Source organism: Misgurnus anguillicaudatus, chromosome 10, assembly GCF_027580225.2.
Source record: "Misgurnus anguillicaudatus chromosome 10, ASM2758022v2, whole genome shotgun sequence".
Lineage (NCBI taxonomy): Eukaryota > Metazoa > Chordata > Actinopteri > Cypriniformes > Cobitidae > Misgurnus > Misgurnus anguillicaudatus.
Genome location: NC_073346.2, coordinates 40680519 through 40699476, shown reverse-complemented (window position 1 = coordinate 40699476; position 18958 = coordinate 40680519). Strand labels below are relative to the sequence as shown.

The 18958-nt window shown below is 37.7% G+C and overlaps 1 protein-coding gene across 4 annotated transcripts; it reads left to right on the top strand.

Moving 5' to 3' along the window:
* Positions 1-567: 567 nt before the first annotated feature.
* On the top strand, positions 568-18945 carry tppp (tubulin polymerization promoting protein). Of its 4 annotated transcripts, none has more exons than XM_055211564.2 (5): positions 568-714; positions 6291-6368; positions 6697-7026; positions 13098-13251; positions 15902-18945. In XM_055211564.2, the coding sequence occupies exons 3-5, from the start codon at positions 6698-6700 to the stop codon at positions 16109-16111; spliced, it is 693 nt and encodes a 230-aa protein (XP_055067539.1). In that variant the 5' UTR covers positions 568-714; positions 6291-6368; position 6697; the 3' UTR covers positions 16112-18945. The 4 variants fall into 4 exon arrangements, with proteins under 4 accessions (XP_055067539.1, XP_055067538.1, XP_055067537.2 ...); XM_055211563.2 differs by having other exon boundaries at positions 6694-7026; XM_055211562.2 differs by lacking the exon at positions 568-714 and adding an exon at positions 3875-4014.
* The last annotated feature ends 13 nt before the right edge of the window (positions 18946-18958 follow it).

The window sequence follows — 18958 nt, the reverse complement described above, 5'->3', positions numbered from 1 at the left end:
ACATATAGCTTAGATTTTATATCAACTCCAGAAAAACATTACTGAAGCACAGTTTGTGTTTCTGCATTCCAGTTTTAATCATGAGTACTGTCCCACAGGAAACACATAATCCCAATGGAAAAACACATTATTGTCCAGACTACAGAGATTCTGTTCCATGCCTCGTGCCAAAACACACGTCATTCATTTGTATTTATTTGTTGGTATTAACCGTGTATAACTTGAGTTGCATTCATTTATGCAAGTTAGTTTTTGTTTTTACTATGCATAACTGGAATTATTGTTTTGTCTGACAAATATTGTATTAATAAATATAATGCATGAGTTAATTTTGTTCACTTGTCTACCCAAATGCTTTACAAAGTATGATTATATTGGACTGTTAGTCTAGATTTTAACCAGACGTAAAAACAAATGCAAGAGAAAACTCCAACTTAATGTCCAAATAAATAAAACCAGCCTATATAGATTTCAATTGAGGTGTTTCCAAAAATGCTTACAATAGCAGCAGCTGATTCATGTTTCTCATGGATTTATTTGTATATGTAACTGAATGAATGAGACATGTAGATGGTCTGGTACAGTATGAAGTGACATCACACGCGCGCGCGCAACAGTGCAGCGCACATTCAGCGTCGCGTCATTTTTCTCCCAGATCTGTGCTGTGTAAACATGTTCTAGACGCTGAACGCGACACAGAGGAACCGCATTCAGGTAAGATGAGCGCTACAGAAGCGCGTTTTTTCCTCGTGTCATTTGAATATAACGCGCATTTGACGCAGGTGGTCATTCGATGTTTATTATTTATCATCGAAAACAAATCGATGAGATGTTGTGCGTTATTAATAATTCGCTCTGACGCGGAAGTCGCTTCGTTTGGTTTCAGTTTTGAGCATCGGGTTGCGTCATTGCGCGCTCGTGTTGTTGTTGTTATTTGCAACATTGTTGCGCGTTTGATCGCAGTGTTGCAGCTCAATGCAAACAAATGCACAATAACAATGATCACGTGCGTCTGAACATGGCCGTGGAGGGTTTATGTAACAGTCTGTGTGATGCTTATCTGATGTATATAATGTAGAGATTACATAAACATTAGTATCGTTTAATCGTGTGGATCAGGAATAAGACGCATTTAAAAATGTCACAAATATAACATGATCAATATGATATTATATTATGATTATGTACTGTATGTAGAAGCCATCATATATTTATCATAATATAAATGATAATGCTGGAGGACTTCTTGTCTCACTTGGGGGGTCTCAGTTTTACCATATGTCTGTCTGAAAATTAGCTTTGCTTCAAATGAAAATACAGACATTAGCTTAGTTTGACCTGTTTTATTCGATTTTTTATATTAAATATTTTTTGATTTCATATTAACCCCAACATTCCCCCAATCATTCAAGAAATCTCTATAGTCCTTATCCTATACGTGGGTTGCTGCTGCCTTAATCCCAACATTCAGATTCTTATTATTGAAGTGGTGTAATCATGTAAGGACTTGTTGGAGACAGCTTATACATCTGCACATCTCTCACATATGTTATAAGTCATGAATACTGGAGAATCATCAGGTCAGGTCTGAATCACTCAGTCGGGATATCACATAGTGATCTGAATGTGTGTTTGTACCGCTGTTCATCTGTGCAGACATATTGAGCACGGTATAAATACTATATGGTAAGCGTATTGCTGTTGTAAACATCATGCCAACATCATCAGGAATCCACACGTCTGCTTCTGATTTACCTCTGCTTACCGTTTCTCTTCCTGTTTACTCATTACATCATTTCATTTTCTTTTCCCACATCTGTACAGCAGTCTTTTTATATCACTGACATTTTGAATTCCTTTACTGTTTGGTCATAGATAAAAAGGTTTTTGTTGTTTGTTTTGTTCAAAATAGGTCAGTTTATTAACACTCAGCACTCATCTGCACACAGTGCATGACCAGAAGGTGAATCTCTCTCTCTCTCTCTCTCTCTCATGCTAGAATCACCTGAAGCGTTATAAAGAACTGCATGTCTGCCATCTGTAAGAATTTTAATTACAAATCTGTGTCAGATTGCATAGTTGTGTGTGTACTCAGATTGTGTAATAATCATTGACTAAGATATGTTCATGTAATTATTATAAGCATCACTTTAATTACAGTACAATTATCATTGGCAAGGATTGTAACTGTTGCTTTTAAAGAATAGCTCACCCAAAGACTAAAATGTACATTTTGTGTGAAATGTGAAAACATAATCTTTGAAGACTCTTCTCTATACAGTTTAAAACTACATCTGTCAAACCAAAAGCAGCAGCATTCAATGAGACAGAAAGAGAGATTGATGATTTGTCAGAGCAGCTAGCAGGGTTCCAACACCTTAGTTAACTTCAAATTCAAGGACCTTTCAATGACTTTCCAGGTCCAATACCCTCAAATTCAAGGACTAAATGTGCAGATACATTTCAAGTGAGAGAAGGTTACATTGTGTTACCTTTTAAGATACATTGTTACAGTTCCCTTTTGAAGGAACTTGCGTTGCGTCACTGCGGTGACACTTTGGGGACGCCTCCAGGAGTAAGTGCATGTGAATGTGTCAAATTCAACCAATGGTGAGGCTTAACAAACAAAGACAGGTTGACGCGGGAGTCAGGAAGTATATCGCTATCTGAAATATTGCCAATGGTTGCGTTACAGGGACGCATAAGTATGGCAAGGGAGACGCAGCGTCTCGTTCCCTTCTCAGGGATCAACAGTTACATACGTGACCCGAGAGGTTTTCATGTGTCAAACACAACTATGCAAAAAAGCATTTTGGTATGAATCAACATTCATATACAAATGATATAAGCATTTAAAGTGAATAGTTTAGCATGTGTGATTAAAGGCTAGAAATTGTATGATATTATCCTACACTGCACAGGGAATAATATGGATAATATGAATAAAATAGATTCAAGCACTTTCAATGACCTGTATCTATGTATGTATATTTTCAAAAACTTCCCAGGGCCTTGAATTATTTCCCCCAGATTCACAAACTTTCAACAATTTCAAGGACCCGTGGGAAACCTTAGCTAGATTTGACCTCATGTAGCCTGTATGACAACCGAAGTAACCCAGTGAGCAATAGCCATCATTTCACCCTCTAGGTTAACTAAAGATTTGATTTAGTCCTGCTATAAATAACCTATTTCTAGCAAAAATAGACTTGAATTTGTTGTTTTGCCAAAATAACTTGAGATGCATTAAATACTATGTGAGCAAAGTCAACAATGATTACAAGGTGTTTGATTTCATCGATTTTGAAAACTTTTTTTGTCTATTGTTAGACGTATAAATTTTGTGTTTTGTATGCATTGCGTGCAAATGTGTCATATTCCTTGGGAACACACATGCCTTGAATGCACTACATTGAAGTAATTGCAATGTCAGATTGAATGAAGTGAATGTATGTTACTGGATATCAGACTTTAATTGAAGTTGCTTTATATTTTTTAGCTAGTGTAGTGAATTTGACTTGAATGACGAGTTAAGAGCGGTGATCGGTGGAGATGTCACTGTGTGCATGTAGTACACGAGCCAAAACTGACACATTACTACACAATAGAGGCACAGTGTCCATTCAGCTGAATGCCATCATTATTGATGGGGATTAATGAAGGTTTGTTTAGTTGTAAAAGACAACAATGCTCTCTAATAGCAGCATTTTCAAGTGGATTTTTAAGGGTCCTCTTCTACATGGACTGTACTTAAGAAGTGACTTCTGCCCTGCACGAGTCGAGACAGATTCAGAACGAGATGATGATGGACCACAATCTCCACTGATACAAACAAACACGTGACAAACAGAAGTGAAGACACTCCCAACAGCTGCTAGTAAGAGTCCAGACTGTGAGTTAGTGCTTTACAATAATGTAGAAGAGAGAAGAACAGGAGCGGGTTGAGGGTTGTAGACGTGAACATTGCCATGACAACACAGGGCCGTTGCAGTGCATCATGGGAGGATCAGGGAGGTGAGAATCGATTAAATGAGAATCGAAAAACATGTAACAGTAACTGATAGATAAACTGGCTGAATGTATTGTTGTGAAGGACAGATCTTTGATTGCTGAAATATCTGGGACACATGCCACTTAGTTTCCATTTGTTTTAGTCTCATTGCGGTCTAAGAGAAACAATTATTTTACAGATATTAAAAAGCTCTCATGTGTAATTTAGCCTCTACATTTGTTTTTGATTAGTGTTTAGTTTGCAAGTGACATGACGTAATGTGCTTAGTTTACATCCAGTGTACGAGCTTCAGTCACATCTGAAAAATACAAACTTTACATACAATATTTAATAATATATTATTATAGTGTAATAGCGTGTCTTATAAAAGAAAATTTGTTGATTATAAGTAAAATTTGAAATAGAAAATTAGCTCATTGTGTACTCACCCTCAGGTCTTGTGACTAGTCGTCATATGCGTTGTGACAACACGCAGTCACGAAAAACACAAGCAGCAATGACTGATATTGAGCGGTACTGAATGGGATTTCGCCAAGTAGGATGTGATCCTGGATCAACACCACTGTTCATTAACCGAATGATTGCAGAATTAGGATGAGGGTGTATGGTAGATTTAGGTTTAGGGTTGGGTTACGAGCTTTTAAAAAATTCTTCTCAAACAATTTTTTAGACTTATTTGAGGAGTGTAATTTGGGATTTCTTTGATTAAAATGTTGATCTAGGACCAACAAAAAATAATGATTAATCCAGGATCACGTCAGCAATGGAAGAGATCGCGTTTGCGTATTTTATCACGGATTAAATAGATGCAACTGAAATACCAACAAATGCATTTACATTAAGATGTTTGAAGGAGAATCAACAAAGGTGAACTGGTCATTACTGGAAAAAGCTACTTAGTAAATGTTGGGATGTAATCTCAGTCTAGTGGTAATACAAATTCGTTTCTGTGTAAAATATAAACAGCTCACAGTACAAATTTGAAAAAGTTTGAAAAAATATAAAAACTACTACTGGAAGTGGAGTTTTTAGAATTAAACACATCCGTCTTGCGCTCGCGACATACTTCAGCATGACATCAGTGCAAGGCGGACTGCCCTCGGACACAATTCTTAGCGGCATGCATCTTGCGCTGATCACAGGGGATCGGTTCTGCGCAGATTTTGCTCATCTCAAACAAGCCTAATATGTGTTGTGGCTAGAAGGGATACGGCAATGGCCAAAGTCTCATGAAATCTCGCAGGATGAATGGTGTTTTTATCCTACTTTTACCCCTAAACCAAACATCTGACAGGATTTAGGCCTTAGCTGTATCCCATCTAGCCAAAACCATGTGGAGCCACTATTTTTTATCTAGATGTGTTTACATTGAAACGCAGCATATCGATCACTTATACCTTGTTCACACTGTCAGTCAATATCCGATTTGACAGATTCACTGTCCATATTGTGTATCCCAATTGTTCAGATCCGATCTGTGCGTCCTGTAGCGTTCTGCCATGTTCTGGATTATCTGCACTGTTTCTATGGCAATGACATCGCACTGGCGGGACAATCCGCCTCGACGTCTGACGTTGTACAAACTTTTTTCCATAATACATGGACTTTCCCAAACACCCCTATTATTTCGTCAGAAATGGACCGTTGCAAAGTTCGCGCTGGGGTATCATTTACTTGGCGTGACAGCATGACGTAACCAAAACGCTACACAAATGCGATTAGAGCGTTCAGACTGAAATAGATTTCCGGAAATTGGTTTTAAAACGGATTTCAAACCACCTGTGGATGTAGCCTGAAACGGATTGGAAAAAAACGGATTTCATGCGGTTTTTGGTCGTTCAATGTGATTGGATTCCAATCGGATATGTACCAAAATCGGATTTAGAATGACAGTGTGAACAAGGTCTAAGTAAGCTCAAAATATGAATAATTTTTTCTCACAAACAAAACATTTAGCTTCAAAAGATCCACCAGAGTCAAATGGTTTATCTGATGATGGAGGGACGGGCACTATTCAAAGCCATTGAAAACCTAGGAAGAGCCATGATATTAATGTAACCCTAAATGCATTCAGCTGAAAAAAGAAAGTCATATACAGCTAGGATTGTGTGAGGTTGAATTAAATATGGACTGGGATGAACTATTCTTTCATTTAGATATGATGTTTACTGCAACAATATCATCATGGCCTAAAGCGAAATGTGAAAGTGAAAGTATGCATGCTATTATTGGACTTTAACCCCAAAGATCAAACAGATTATTATTATTGTGCTCTCAGTTGCATACAGAGACAACGTGAGCTTGTGAAGTCGACGGACACTGACGGACACTCGCTGAACTGCAGTATCAGTAGAAGGTGAGAACATCCCAATCATCCCAATTCACATACACACAATCCTAAGGTATCCCATAATGCACCTTACTAAGTTATTTAACAGAATGACCAGAATCTACAGAGCAGTAGTGTAGACAAAGTGTGCATACTTTCATATAAGATTTGTTTAACATTTTTTGATCATCAAAATTTAAAATGATTAAGTAATTAAGTAATACAATGAAATCATTGCCAAGGCAATATGTGCATATAACAACATGGTCTCTGTTGTAACTTCAATGAGGCTTTACTCAAATGATTCACAATCCACAGTGATGTTAACTTTAACATTCATGTTCTTCGTCAGCAGCATGGAGGAGTTTAAAGTTCAGACGGCCAAACATTCGCTACCCAACAGTTCACCCATGAGGTCGCACAGCGAGCAATCTAAAGATCACGCAGCCAAACGTTTGTCCTCCGCCTCCAACGGCACGAGCGACGGAGGCGCCGGATCCAGAACTCCGGTGGAGATCACGGCGCTGGAGGAGTCTTTCAGACGCTTCGCTATTCACGGAGACACGCGAGCGACCGGGAAAGAGATGAACGGCAAGAACTGGTCCAAACTGTGTAAAGACTGCGGCGTCATTGACGGGAAGGACATCACCCTCACGGACGTGGACATCGTCTTCTCCAAAGTCAAGTACGTCAACATCAGCACCTCCTCTAAAGACTGAGCAGATAAAACTTCAAACTTCATGAAGCTGTGCAGGTGACATCAGTTTACAGTGTTTCAAGTAGATCGGTCTTAACTAGTCGCTTTAATTCATGGCTGATTTTTTTATGTAAATGGGTCGAGTAAGATGAAGGTGGTCAAAAATATGGTTCATTTTATTTCTCTGTGCTACTATAAGCAAACGTTGGCTTTGTTCCAAACTCTAGTGAGCGTCTTCGCTGTCTACATAGGCAGTGACCTTCTAAGGCAACATCATGGGAAGCAACTCTGTCACACCACAGACACAACATTAACACTTATATCTGAATCCACAGTCTGATGATAACTGATATTAAATCATTATTTAAGGACAATCGACTTGTCCATCTTCTGTGGAACACAAACAGTTAACTGTGTGCATTTCTTTCTATATTTGGTTTTTGAATTCCAATCGAAAGGGGGGTTTCTTCATTTAGCACGGCCTTCACAACCCTTTCATTCTGAACAACTCGATGACTTCAGGCCAGATTGAGTCATTTCTGCATGAACGCAGTCCAGCTTTTATTAATCTGACCTTAATACAGAGACATCTCCACACACAGACCTTAAGAAATAAAACCATAGATCTCTTTATTATCTCTTTATAGTTTTCCATATGTAGATACATTTGGAGTGAGGAGATTTATTTTAACTAGATGAGAATAAAATTATTCTGGTAGACGCCGTCAGAAGAAATACACGAATACGTGTACGTTTCTCACATGCATCGCAATACAGCTTTTCAAACCTGTGTGCTGTTAGTTTCCTGTGGAAAACAAAAGATGAAACATCCGTCTGTGTGTGTGCGGGATTTGCTTCGGTCTGGAGTTTCAGCGGGTCACCGGGATAAAGAGTCGTATGTTTGTTTCAATCATTGCAGTGCAGTCTGTGACAGATTAAAACTACTTCATGTTAATGATGCTTGATAAAGTCACGCTACATTTAAAGCTGCTTCTGTGCCATTAGTGCTACCAAACATAATTGTTTCCAAACCATACTGTAGTGTTATTGTACATTTACATGCAACCAAATAATCCGTCTGTAATTGTATTAATGGCTCAATCGTATTGAAAAGCCTTCATATAAACACATTAATTAATATGATTGAGGTCAATCGGATGCAAATTTGGATCAAATTGAAAGTGGTGGTGTAGTCCGATCTGTGATCCGATCATCAGGAGAAAAGTATGCATGTACACGCGTGAATCTTAGTTTTTTCCGTAGGATGAAAAAATATTGTGCACATGCGCAGAAGAATTATGCTTAAGTTCACGTCTCATATTTACCCCTTATAATACACAATTCTTGTCACAGAAACATACAATAGCAAGGCAATGGCCACACACATTATTAATGTAATGCGGTTACGCGCTGTACATTCTGCAGCATTCATGTGTACTTACTACTTTCATAACATTACATAAAGCAATAAAATAGCATTGTGCCTTTCGAAAAGTGTTTCTTGAGCAGTGTTGGTCAAGTTACTTGGAAATAGTAATTAGTTACCAAAACAGTAATCCAGTTACTTTACTGATTACTTATTTTCAAAAGTAATTTGTTACTTTACTAGTTACTTTACCAAGTTACTTTTCAAAAACATGATGCACAACCTGAATATGCTATAAAGCAACAGACCTTTCAGCCTACAGTAATTCTATTCTTTCTGCATATTCCATCGTCTAAAATTGAATCAAATAAAACATTCTCATTTTTAACTTCTCGACGCGCACTATTTCTTGATATCGTTGTTTTTTTTTACGCTGCTAACAATATCTATGTAGCCTTACTGTCTACAAACATTAATAATATTAACATTACTATACATCGTTTAAAAGGTCTATGGGTTTAGCATCAGTGTATGGTCTCTGTTTTGAGATACAGATTCTCTAGCATCATAAATGTTATCATAAATTTGTGATGACATAACGATCGCGAGTTGAATCCAGTCTGTTTCAGATGTGTGAATAACTCATAAAAACCATCTAATAGAATACATCCAATGACCATTTATGTCCACAAATGCATATAATCCATGAAATATAGATATATAGTCTGTTGTTTACATCAGATTTCTCATGAACCTCTTGTAATAGAATATACAATCCAAGGACTATTTACGTCATAAGTAACACTGTATATGAGATGGAGCCGCAGTGGTCATGTCAGCTGGGGGTTCAGGTTTTTTTTTCAGTAAGTTTCACATTCCTGTGCCGGCTTGCTAGGTATTTGCTTAGATTTGAGTTGGAATTTTTAGCTGTAGATAAAAGTTTTATTCCCACGCAGAGTATACAGCGGACGCTGACGTTTTTGTCACCTTTAACTGAGTAAAACTCAAAGTAATTTCGGTAAGCATTAAATGCTGCATGGTCTTGTTCTCTTCTGCGCTCCTTCATGTTCTACACGTCTTCATGTTCAACACTACACTGACGGCGCGGCGCTCATACGTCATTGTCAATCGACTCACTTCACGACACGAGACAAAATCAAGGTTAAATAACGCAGTAACGCAGCCTGCTTATGGGGAAGTAACAATAATCTCATTACTGTTTTTGCAATTTGCATTAGAAGTAATGCGTTACCTGTAATCCGATTACTTTTTTCAATTAACGAGTAAAGTAAAACAATACTTTTACCAACAACTAATGAACGATTCCTTTCATCTTTAACCTGTTTAAACAGTCCCCAAATCTGAAGTTCACAAAAAAAACTGAGTACTTTGCAACGCAGCGCACAGCATCTCTCAGCGAGTTCACGCTTAATCTCTGGATAAATGTACAAAGTTAAGTTGGAGAATGTTTTTCTTAAGAACAGTGATGGGCAGTTTTTTTTGTGAACTTCAGATTTGGGGACTGTTTAAACAGGTTAAAGATGAAAAGATTCGTTCATTAGTTGTTGGTATTTGGGCTGTGAGTAGTCTTGCTTTTGGGCTAGTTTTGAATGTCCATTGGCTGATTTTGTTAGGCGAATCTGGCAACCCTGACTGTACGCTTGCAGGTGTTTTGTTGGGATTATATCAAATGTACATTTAAACCAACATTTTGATAAGATTGCAATGTTTAGGGTGCATGTAAACTATACTGTCTTAACCTGCAACTGGATTCAATTCAGTCAGATTGACACAATTTTGTGCATGCAAACATAGCCAATGAGACTTTTCTGAAGATTATTCCTATCAGATGCACAGTCATATCAAAAGAAAAGATAGTCTGAAAAAAATGTTTATGTTATGTTTTATTATCCCGTAGTTTTGATTCTGAGGAGCTTTCTAAAGACGAACTTTCACATGAACCAAGTTAGACCCTTTATTTTCTGATAGATGAGATTAGATTGGACTCAGACTTCACTTTATGAAGAGAGAGACAGAGAGAGAATCAGCACATGCAGTGAGATTCTGATGGTTCACCCAAACAAAACTGATCACCAGATGCATTGGTTAGCCAAAGAGGCGAGGAGGCGTGTTTATCAAACTTGTTGCTATGACAGCAGGTTGTCGAGGGAGACCACAAGCTTTATAGAGCTTTGTTGAGGTGCTTTATCACCTCACTAAGAGTTGTTTGTGTTTGTGTTACTATGCACTTTTCTTACAGTGGAAATAAAAATAGTCACAGTGGGATTAAAACAGATGTGTGTTGTGCTGAATGTGTTTACTGAAACTATACAAACATCTGTGTGTGTGTGTGGCTAAAAATACAAAAGACTGAAGTTCTTTATTAATGTAGTACTGCAATCAAATGTGACCCAGTCTGTGTAAACTATAAGATAAAGTCGTTTAATTTTCTCCATAATGTAAAGAACATTCTGTGAAAATTTGTGATACTGGCCCTTAAAACCAGTCATAAGTCGCACGTGTATATTTGTAGCAATAGCCAACAATAGATTGTATGGATCAAAATTATTGATTATTTTAATGACAAAAATCATTAGGCTATTAACTCATTCACTGCCAGCCCTTTTGAGAAAAGTTGCCCACCTGCATTTTTGTGATTTTAAAAAATTTTCACAAAATACCTTGCAGGAAAAACTATCCTCCACAAACACATAAACACACAAACTATATCAAACCAAAGAACACACCCTCAGCCCTCAAACAAACAATAAACAAACAAACAAACAAACAAAATGGGGAAAAAACATTTCATTATATATTTACTTTTTCTACTTAATTTAACCACTGAAATATGGATATTTATCTTCAAAAATACAACATTTTGAGCAAAAAGCTTAAGCTTTATGTTAGAGATCAGACTCAGAATGACTATCAAACATAAAGGCAGTTAAAATAAATCATTAAATCTTTTTAACTTCCCTTTTTGATAAATTCGGTTTGGCACCATCTAGTGGATAAAAGCGGTATTACACTTTCACTTTGAAATTCGTCCAGAAAGGCATATTTATTAGTTAAATATGAACTCATAAATGACGAGATAACTCATTCACCGCCATTGACGAGTTAAGTAAAGATCATGTTCCATAAAGATATTTTGTACATTTTCTATGGTAAATATATAAAAACTGTATTCATCATTAGTAAAATGTGTTGCTAAGGACTTCATTTGCACAACTTAAAGGTGATTTTCTCCATTTTTGTGCACCTTAAGATTCCAGATTTTCATATGGTTATATCCAAATATTGTCCTATCCAAACAAACCATACATCAATTGAAAGCTTATTCGGCTTTTCATTATAAGGCTTTCCAAAGATGTATAAACTTTCATTTTAAAAGATTGTTCCTTATGCTTTGTTTTCAGTGGCGGCCGATGACTTCTTTTTCGAGGGTGCATGATGCGAAGCTCGTCACAACATGTATTTAGCCTGTCATGTATGTGGCTCGTCATGTCAAAATATGTGTTCGGCGCATCATGTAAACTATGTGCATCACGCGTCATGTCAAAATACAAGCTTTAAGAGGTTTATGATAAAAGAGACGCTCGCGTTTGCCAGATACTTGCAGAGTTTAGTGTTAAGTAAGTGTCTTGTGAGTTTTATCATAAAACCTTTCGACGCGTGTGCAACAGGCACATATTTTTACATGATGCATGTTCATGACACAACTAATGTATATTTTGAAATCATGCCCCTCGGAAGAGAAGTCACTTGCCACCACTGCTGGTTTTGGGGTCCAGCGTCATATAAAATTTTGATATCTTCAAGATCATGTCAAAGATTGAAATTCATGAGTGAAATTAAACTTTAAAGCTCCAAATCTCATCATTAGATTAAGAGACTTTACACCCTTAGGAAAAAATGGAGCAGGTTATACTTTGAATCTTTACAATCATATGGTCATTAGTTACTGACAGTTTTACCAATGTTACAGATCAAATTTTGAAAACTTTCAGTTATATATCTGACTATAATAATTATCATTCCCAGTTTGGTTAATGATAGAAAAATAGTAACCTAACCCAAAAGCATCAGGAGCAATTTTGATAATATATATGGTAGAGTTTAAATAGATTTTCTTTAAAGTTAGTTAGATGTGTGTACTGGAGGTTCTAGTTGTATAAACCACTGAAGTCCTCTGAGCTGAGATGTTTGTGTTATCACACATGCCTGTGTTTAGATTGTAGTCTGTTCTCCTTGGAAACTCAATTCAAATGGAATGCATACTACACTTTCACAGCGCATACTACAGCTCCTGTGTCCATGCAAACATAAAATAACATTCAAAGAGAAAAATTCTGTCAACCTCATGCTGTTTAGACCACATACTTTTCACAAAATACCTTTGCATTACATTCATTCATTTAGCTTTTGTCCAATGCAATTTACAAATAAATGAGCCTCTTAAAACTACAAATAATCATTTTGTGTTTTATTTAAGTACACTTTTAAAAAAAATGCAGCATTTTTGTCAAATCAACTTAGGTTACTAAGTTAAACGATTTCAACTAGTTTTTATAAGTTATGTCAACTTATCACAAGTAAAAACTTCAATTGCAAAACCAACTTTATGCTACATTTTTCACAGTGTATCAATCAGTGTTACAACAGTGTTGTTTGTTGAATTGTTTTCCAGGAATAAATCCGGCCGGACGATCACGTACAGTCAGTTTAAAGAAGCGCTGGGAGAGTTGGCCAGGAAACGTTTTAAAGATAAAAGCAGCGAGGACGCAGCACTAGAGGTCTACAAACTGATAGAAGGGAAATCGCCTGTTATATCTGGAGTCACGGTAATGTACTGCTTGTATAAATGCAAAAACATTGACGATATAGTGAAGTAGATGAATGATCTACCCATTTATCAGGGGCGACTGGTGACTTCTCTTCCAAGGGGTGCAAATTAAAAATATGTGCATCATGCGTCACGTCAAAACGTGTGTTCGTTGCGTCATGTGAACCATGTGCATCATGCGTCACTTCAAAACGTGTTCGTTGCGTCATGTGAACCATGTGCATCATGCGTCACTTCAAAACGTGTGTTCGTTGCGTCATGTGAACCATGTGCATCATGCGTCACGTCAAAACATGTGTTCGTTGCATCATGTGAACCATGTGCATCATGCGTCACGTCAAAACATGTGTTCGTTGCATCATGTGAACCATGAGCATCATGAATCACGTCAAAAAATGAGTTCGTTGCGTCATGTGAACCATGTGCATCATGCGTCACTTCAAAACGTGTGTTCGTTGCGTCATGTGAACCATGTGCATCATGCGTCACGTCAAAACGTGTGTTCGTTGCGTCATGTGAACCATGTGCATCATGCGTCACTTCAAAACGTGTGTTCGTTGCGTCATGTGAACCATGTGCATCATGCGTCACGTCAAAACGTGTGTTCGTGCGTCATGTGAACCATGTGCATCATGCATCACGTCAAAACGTGTTTGTTGCGTCATGTGAACCATGTGCATCATGCATCACGTCAAAACGTGTGTTCGTTGCGTCATGTGAACCATGTGCATCATGCATCACGTCAACACATGTTTTCGTTGCGTCATGTGAACCATGTGCATCATGCGTCACTTCAAAACGTGTGTTCGTTGCGTCATGTGAACCATGTGCATCATGCGTCACGTCAAAACGTGTGTTCGTGCGTCATGTGAACCATGTGCATCATGCATCACGTCAAAACGTGTTTGTTGCGTCATGTGAACCATGTGCATCATGCATCACGTCAAAACGTGTGTTCGTTGCGTCATGTGAACCATGTGCATCATGCGTCACGTCAAAACGTGTGTTCCTTGCGTCATGTAAACCATGTGCATCATGCATGACGTCAAAACGTGTGTTAGTTGCGTCATGTGAACCATGTGCATCATGCATCACGTCAAAACATGTGTTCGTTGCATCATTTGAAACATGTGCATCATGCATCACGTCAAAACATGTGTTCGTTGCGTCATGTGAACCATGTGCATCACGTCAAAATATGTGTTCGTTGCGTCATTTGAACCATGTGCATCATGCATCACGTCAAAACATGTGTTTGTTGCGTCATGTGAACCATGTGCATCACGTCAAAATATGTGTTCGTTGCGTCATGTGAACCATGTGCATCATGCGTCACGTCAAAATATGTGTTTGTTGCGTCATGTGAACTATGTGCATCATGCGTCACGTCAAAATATGTGTTCGTTGCGTCATGTGAACCATGTGCATCATGCGTCACGTCAAAATGTGTGTTCGTTGCGTCATGTGAACCATGTGCATCATACGTCACGTCAAAACGTGTGTTCGTTGCGTCATGTGAACCATGTGCATCATGCGTCACGTCAAAACGTGTGTTCGTTGCGTCATGTGAACCATGTGCATCATGCGTCACGTCAAAACGTGTGTTCGTTGCGTCATGTGAACCATGTGCATCATGCATCACGTCAAAACGTGTGTTCGTGCGTCATGTGAACCATGTGCATCATGCGTCACGTCAAAACGTGTGTTCGTTGCGTCATGTGAACCATGTGCATCATGCGTCACGTCAAAACGTGTGTTCGTTGCGTCATGTGAACCATGTGCATCATGCGTCACGTCAAAACGTGTGTTTGTTGCGTCATGTGAACCATGTGCATCACGTCAAAATATGTGTTCGTTGCGTCATTTGAACCATGTGCATCATGCATCACGTCAAAACATGTTGTTGTTGCGTCATGTGAACCATGTGCATCACGTCAAAATATGTGTTCGTTGCGTCATTTGAACCATGTGCATCATGCATCACGTCAAAACATGTGTTTGTTGCGTCATGTGAACCATGTGCATCACGTCAAAATATGTGTTCGTTGCGTCATGTGAACCATGTGCATCATGCGTCACGTCAAAATATGTGTTTGTTGCGTCATGTGAACTATGTGCATCATGCGTCACGTCAAAATATGTGTTCGTTGCGTCATGTGAACCATGTGCATCATGCATCACGTCAAAATGTGTGTTTGTTGCGTCATGTGAACCATGTGCATCATACGTCACGTCAAAACGTGTGTTCGTTGCGTCATATGAACCATGTGCATCATGCGTCACGTCAAAACGTGTGTTCGTTGCGTCATGTGAACCATGTGCATCATGCGTCACGTCAAAACGTGTGTTCGTTGCGTCATGTGAACCATGTGCATCATGCGTCACGTCAAAACGTGTGTTCGTTGCGTCATGTGAACCATGTGCATCATGCGTCACGTCAAAATATGTGTTTGTTGCGTCATGTGAACCATGTGCATCATGCATCCCCTTCGAAGCGTCTACAGCAGGCACATATTTTGACATGACACGCTAAATACATGTTGTGACGAGCTTCATATCATGTACCCTTGAAAAAGTCGTCACTGGCCGCCACTTCAACCTATTATATTAAATGCCTAAACATTGTCCTGGTGTTTGTTCATCTGTAGAGAGCCGTGGCGTCTCCAACCGTGTCCCGCCTGACAGACACCACTAAGTTCACAGGTTCTCACAAGGAGCGTTTTGATGAGACGGGCCGCGGGAAGGGTAAGGCCGGACGGGTGGAGATGGTGGACAAGTCCGGTTACGTCTCCGGATACAAGCACGCGGGCTCATACGAGAAGAAAGTTCAAGGAAAACCACCTCAAAAACCTCTGTGAGATTCATCGGAAGACAAACCCGACTCTGTAAAGCACAAAAGGATTTCCCATTGAGGGTACGTCTGTGAATTAGATCCATTTCGTGTTCCCCTCATCCTATACGTGTGTGTGTGTTTTTTAACTGGAATGCTGTTTACATCCAAACCAAGACGTCACCAGCTGGTACATTCCTAACAAACTGCACATTACTGCAGAACACCGACACAATGATGCCAACCGAACGAAACAATAATGACTCCGATGTTGCACGCTCAGCTTGTGAAGGTTTGTGTTGATAATCTGTCGTGTTATTGAAATGAAATGTATATATACTGTAGGAGCATTTGGCATTTTGTGATCTCTTTCAGCAGCATAAGGCCAGAAACAAACTGACATAAATGCTTGACATTTGTGATGTGTTGAACATACAGTACCTGCATGCATGCGCTCTTGCATTTGTTGCAGCAAAATTCAGTAGTTAAATGGGTTGTTGAGTTACCTATAAACATGTTAACAGTTTAACTAACATAAAATTACTTCTTGAACAAAATTTTTCACAGAGTGTTGCTCATGAGCTGAAAGATAAATCGGCAACAGAAGTTTTAGCAGATGTTTGCTATAGCGCCCCCTTTAGCTTCATTCAATGCATATGATTGCGTATATGCTTCAAATCCAAGTTTATTTTAATTTGGATGATACACTGAACATTTAGATAATTGCTTATAATTTATTTAGTATATATATATTACAGATTTTAATAACTGTTTTGCACTGCTTTCTTGTTATGAAATGGGTCTCATTTATCTAAAGATTATCCAGATTTTAATCCCTTAACTGGCACAGCTTTTTTGAGTGGGCGGTGAAAAGATGATGTTCACCTTTAAATTAATGTAAATCTGGTCTAGAAGCCTAATCTTGGTCTTGTTTTAAAGAAGACACTTTAAAGTTTTTCACGGAAGTTATAGCAGTTTGCATTTATTGTAATAAATAAAAATAATGCAATAAAGTATATATTTTATACATCAAATTATCACAAAAAAAAATGCTTTTGACACTTTTAGTGGTTTTACCAACAACGGCCACTAGGTGTCAACGGTTTGCTGCATACTCTTGTCACAAATTAATAAATGACTGTCACTGCAGTATTATTACTGCTAAAAGGTTTTGAATTATGAAAACTACATTCTTAGACCTTCCCAATTATATAGTTTGTCATGATAAATTAAAATTTACATGAAAAATATTGACGTAAACTCCCACTCACGGGACAGCGCCAGTTAAAAATGTCTTGGATCAGTAACTTAATGCAAAGTCCAGTCCTCCTAAAGTATTAGTTTGATAGAGAAATCAAAGACTGTGGTGCTCAGGATTGTAAATCTAGTGTTGTTGATGGTTTCTCTTATCTAGTATGAAGTTCATGGCATAATTATGTATTTTTAACATTATAATGGCATAAACAATACTCTGTGTTGTATTGAGGTCATTGTGGAATGATTATTAACTGGATTATGTGAACGCAGGTCTTTCTTGTCACATGGTGTTAATAACATTTGCTTCAAGACAATACCTTTAATGAATTGCATTAATGCCTGACTTTATGACATCCCTATGTATTTCCTAACTTACATTTACCCGACGCTTTTATCCAAAGTAACTTACAAAGATTAGGAAACAATAAAGCAATTTGTCATATATTTTAAAAATACTTTTGACCAAACCTGAAGTAGTTTTTAAAATTTTTAACACTATTTTTAGACTCACACAGAATCTGTATATCATGCAAAACGCAGCTTTAATGTGCTATGAACTCCACTGAACACATTTGACCATGTTTAGATCTAATTTTACAGATTTATCCCCCCCCCAAAAAAATCACATTAGATACAAACTGTGTCTTGGCCTGTTTATATAGGTCAAAGTCTAAACATTAAGGTATTTTGTATTCTGCTGTAAATGTTTGGTTTGAAAAGCACTGTTATTATATATCTAACATGTCATATCGAAGCACTTTGTTGTGTTTTTTTAATATGTGAAATATTTCTGCCTACAAAACAATGTTTACAAGAGAAATCCTCTAGCCAAATGACATGCAGTAACTAACAGTATTATATCTACATGAATACATTTACTGTACCAGAGATCTTTATAAACACACTGCCATACAGTCAACACAATGGACAACAGCCAGCATTCAGAGTTCCCACAGTTTCTGATCAATGCATATTAAAAAAATCACTTGTGATTACTGGATAAAAATTAAACATTTTAATTCTAATGAACCTTTCAGATTGATTTGTGAAGCATTATGTTGAATGCATTAATAAGAACTGACTTTAAACAAGAATTTGCGAAGAAATCACTGAGTGAGTTTTAATCAATAACCAATGAAATCTATTCAGAAAAGCAGAATTTAAATAATGTTTATCTATCAAGTTTATTTATTCTGGACATTTCTGACCAGGCCTAGAATGTTCATGACTGTGGGAACCCTGAAAATGTCATTCATCTGAAGGTTTAAAGGGACGAGTAGAGTGTACAGACATATTCTTCTACAGAACATCTATTTTCAGATAAGAAACGTGGCATATGGTTCCTATCAAACATGTCAAAGAAAGTGACTCATATTTAAACCATAAAGTATATCTGTTGTTGTATTTAACGTGATTTGTGTGCCTAATGCCAAATACTGTTGTTAACCTTCTGTTTGGAGAAACAATACGGTCTCATTTTATAAATAACTTTTTTAAATGTTTTACAGTATCTTGATATGCATGTCCTATAGTGTGGTGATGGTAAAACCTATTTTAACGTGTCAGTGTTTTGTAGCATTGTCTTAAATAAAAACAAACTGCCTGCTTCTTGTTTTTT